The sequence below is a fragment of the Nelumbo nucifera genome, chromosome 8 (genome assembly GCF_055504915.1).
Source record: "Nelumbo nucifera cultivar China Antique chromosome 8, China Antique-T2T, whole genome shotgun sequence".
Taxonomy (NCBI): Eukaryota; Viridiplantae; Streptophyta; class Magnoliopsida; order Proteales; family Nelumbonaceae; genus Nelumbo; species Nelumbo nucifera.
This window is the reverse complement of record NC_142656.1, coordinates 34,324,174-34,328,069: the sequence shown is the minus strand read 5'-3', so window position 1 is coordinate 34,328,069 and position 3,896 is coordinate 34,324,174. Positions and strand designations below refer to the sequence as shown.

Genomic DNA, 3,896 nt, shown 5'->3' with positions numbered 1-3,896 from the left:
TAATTTGGTTTCTCACTTGATTCTAATAAAATTAGGACTCTTTCGTAATTAGAAACTTGTATTTCAGTTCAAAGCCTGATTTAGAAACTCCTTGTAGGACTCCAAGAGTTTCTCTCTTTAAATGATAGAGAATAGGAGAGTTATGAGAGGGATTATCACTAGGGGTGATCATTTCAGCCTGACCCGGCCTGGCCTGCACAAGCCCAGCCTGGAAATTCCGGACTTGGGCCTGGGTTTTGTGTTCAGGCCTGGCCCGGGCCCAGGCCCACATCAGGCCCGCAAATTTTAGGGCCGGGCTTGGGCTTAATACTTCAAGCCCGGCCCACATATACTTAAACTTACACATTTTGTGTATAATGTATACATATGTATACATGTTATTTTACATTATATTATATATTTTATATATAAATATTATAACATGATATGTATAATTTATATTATATCTAATATTTTATATTATATAATGTATAAAATAAGTTTATATACATGTTATGTCATTTAATATATAGATATGTAATATTTTATATATGAGTGACATTAGCCCAGAATCAGGCCTAGCCCAGCCCAGAACCCCGGGCCCGGGCCTAAGTTATAGCCTTTATCATAAGTGCAAAACTTGGCCCGGGCCCGGCTTGGCCCAGCCCATGATCACCCCTAATTATCACCAAACTTTCGACCACCAAACCCTAGTTCGACTAAGGCCGAAGTAGAGAGATATTTTTCTTTTTCTCATTGAGTTTTCTAGCAACAGCACAGTTCTCAAGTGATTAACAATTACATTCAATAGGATATCAAGAGTTCACATCGATATACACAAAAAGACTAGATCGAGTTCTTGCAATTGGGGCTGCAATATTTTCATACTTGGGCATGTCTCACCACTTTGGGAGCTGCAATTGTGATATCCACATTAGGTAACATCCTTACTTTGATCTCGACATCAAATTTTGATTGATCAATTCTAGATCGATCTTAGGAGAAAATTGTTTCTCCATGGAAATTTTGAATTCTCTTCTTTGGCTGATTCAAGACTTGATTTTTACACCAATTAACCCAACAAGGTTTGCCCTTTTTGGGCTTAAATCAGTCCACATAACACTCTCAGGTAGATCCGATCCATTGACATCCCTACAAAAATTAGAAGAAAACAAGGAGCCGAATTTATTGTTAATTATATAATCGGTCTGGATTTGAATTTGTTCAGAACATACAAAAACCAGAACCAACGGGATAGAATTGTGGCCAAACCGAGCCAAATATTTTGATATTCGAACTTGGGCTTGACAAAAGAAGAAAAAAAAAAAACATCAGGGTCAAGAAATCATACATATAAATTATTATATAAAAATGAAAATTATTATATATAATATATTTTTAATTAGGTTTGCGATCTTTAGGAACCGAGCTCGATCAAATAGCATAAAACTCAGTTAGTGTCCACTGATAAAACTCACACCCATTGACAACTCTATCTGGAATAGGCCCATGACAAATGGACTACTTTTTAATAACTTTATTGAGACCTATTATTCCGGGCTGTTCTTCCGCTGATTCCGGTGGTTGGTCTTCTGAAACCTGTTTATTATTTATTTCTTATTTGACTTTGGACACAAATTGACATCTTTTTCTATCACATTTTGCTCGGCTCATTCACCTAATCCCCTTACGACATTTTCACTCTCTTCAAACTAAAAAATTAACTCCAAGATACAAGCTAGTTATCTGACCTGTTTTCTACCCGAAAGGTCTACTTTTGAAAAACACAAAACAAAAAGCAAAAGCTTCAAAAGATAGCATCTTTCTTTTCTAAGAACTTCAATGGAGGAATCGGTCTCCTGCCCAGAAAGGTTGATGTCCATTGCTCCTCCAAATTAGGCTTAATTATGCTCTAACTTGCTTGCTCTCTTCCTTTGCCTAATCCAACTACAAATGCTTAAATAGAAAAATTGCACAACAGATGTTTTCAACATACTTCCAAAGCCATTCAATATTCTCTAATATATAGTATTAGAGAGAAAGAGAGAGATGATGATATTTGTATAATAATTTACGCGTAAATATAATGTAATAAAGGGCCCACAAGAACAAATATGGCAATCATTAGAGAACATGGGTGCCACCCACAACGACTCCCAACCAATTTATTATATGAGTTGTCAAGTAGTTGTACTCACGCGGATGCTATAGACCAAATAGACACTTTTGAATTAACCTCCACCAAGATAGACAGAGAGCTGTGTCCATGGTCGTCCCCAAGCTGCAGCAAACAGCAGGCCGAGGCCGGGGCCGGGGCCGGGGCCATGGCGCCATTGTTATTGTTATTCTTGTGGTGCTCTTCATGTGCAGGGCTGCTGATAGCAAACAAAGTGCATATCTGAATCAAGTAATTATAAGCCAGTTCTTAACGCCGCACAATGCGGCTCGGTCGGCATTACAGCTACATCCATTGGTGTGGGATCCTCACGTAGCCCATTACGCAGAGTGGTATGCGAGGCGAAGGCGCTGGGACTGTGCTTTGGAGCACTCCAACGGGCCTTATGGAGAGAACATATTCTGGGGAAGCGGCGACGACTGGACCCCAGCTCAGGCGGTTGCGGATTGGCTGTCGGAGAGGAGGTGGTATGATCGGCGGAGGAATTCGTGCGCCTGGGACCGGGAGTGTGGGCATTACACGCAGATCGTGTGGAATAGCACCAGGAGGGTTGGGTGTGCCAGAGTCCTTTGCTTTGGTGGTAGAGGCGTTTTCATTACTTGCAACTACGATCCGCCTGGCAATTACATTGGTGAAAGGCCTTATTAATGTTTCATGACTTTCCCACAACGGCATTCAGGTCACCACATTTATGAGATTAGAATTTGTGCTTCCTACTGCTTCTTTTTAAGCTAATCCATCGGGTGTGGGTGTGTGTTTTATTCTCTCTCTCTCTTCCTTGATTGAATGCTAGCTATAAATGTGGTCTGTCTTCTGCATTTTTTCCTTCGTACTACGAGTTATAAATGAAAAGTCACCCTGACAAAGTTCCCTACGACTCTTAAATGATAAATATTAGAAACAATGATTCTGGAGTTTAACTTTTCTTTTTTGTAAAGAATAATTTTCATTACAAGAACCAAAAAACAAATCAAAACAACTCCAAGCCAGACACAACGTGAAAAAGTGAGTGTTGCTTTTTGAAAAAACATGATGGGTGAAGAGTGTAAAGTTTTATATGGATAAAATCTATGTAGTATTTACATTGATGTAAAACTTTATGTTTAATAGGTTTTGCATTGATTATCCACGTAAAACTCCATTCCATTCAAATTTAAGCAAAACTAAACTGGATTGGAGTTTTATGTTGATCATGATTACACTCTCCTTCTAAACGTGGACAGAATCAAACTGGTGTAAACTTTTACACCGTTCTTGTTTTACACAGACTCCAAATGCACCCAAACCAACGTTGTCCATGCTCAAAAAAAGGCGAGCCACTCGGGGCAAATGCCATAAGAAAACAAAATAAAATAAATAAAATAAAAGACAACTTCACCAGAGTAATGAGCCCCTTTTAGCGAGATAGGATTAGCTGATTAATAACTGCTTAGCTTACAACCAGAGTAACGAGCCCCTTCTAGTGAAATAGGATTAACTTATTGCAATAGCTGTTCAGAAAACCGTGGAACTTGTTGCTGCCAAATCTGGAGTTGAGGGTAGCAACATAATTTTCGAGGCCAAGAGTCGAGAGCCAAGGGTCCAACACGTCAAAGGCCCTGGGAGTATTCTAGGGGTGAGGACTCTAACGGTGAAGTTAGCCGAGAGTCGAGAGCCGAGGGTTCAACACGTCAGAGGCCCTAGGAGTATTCCAGGGGTTAGGACTCTAACGGTTAAGTTAGCCGAGAGCTGGGAGAAAGTC

The 3,896-nt window shown here is 39.8% G+C and overlaps 1 protein-coding gene across 1 annotated transcript; it reads left to right on the top strand.

Moving 5' to 3' along the window:
* The first annotated feature begins 777 nt into the window (after positions 1 to 777).
* On the top strand, positions 778 to 3,500 carry LOC104603190 (pathogenesis-related protein PR-1). Its single transcript, XM_088893651.1, has one exon. The coding sequence runs from the start codon at positions 2,246 to 2,248 to the stop codon at positions 2,801 to 2,803; it is 558 nt and encodes a 185-aa protein (XP_088749777.1). The 5' UTR covers positions 778 to 2,245; the 3' UTR covers positions 2,804 to 3,500.
* The last annotated feature ends 396 nt before the right edge of the window (positions 3,501 to 3,896 follow it).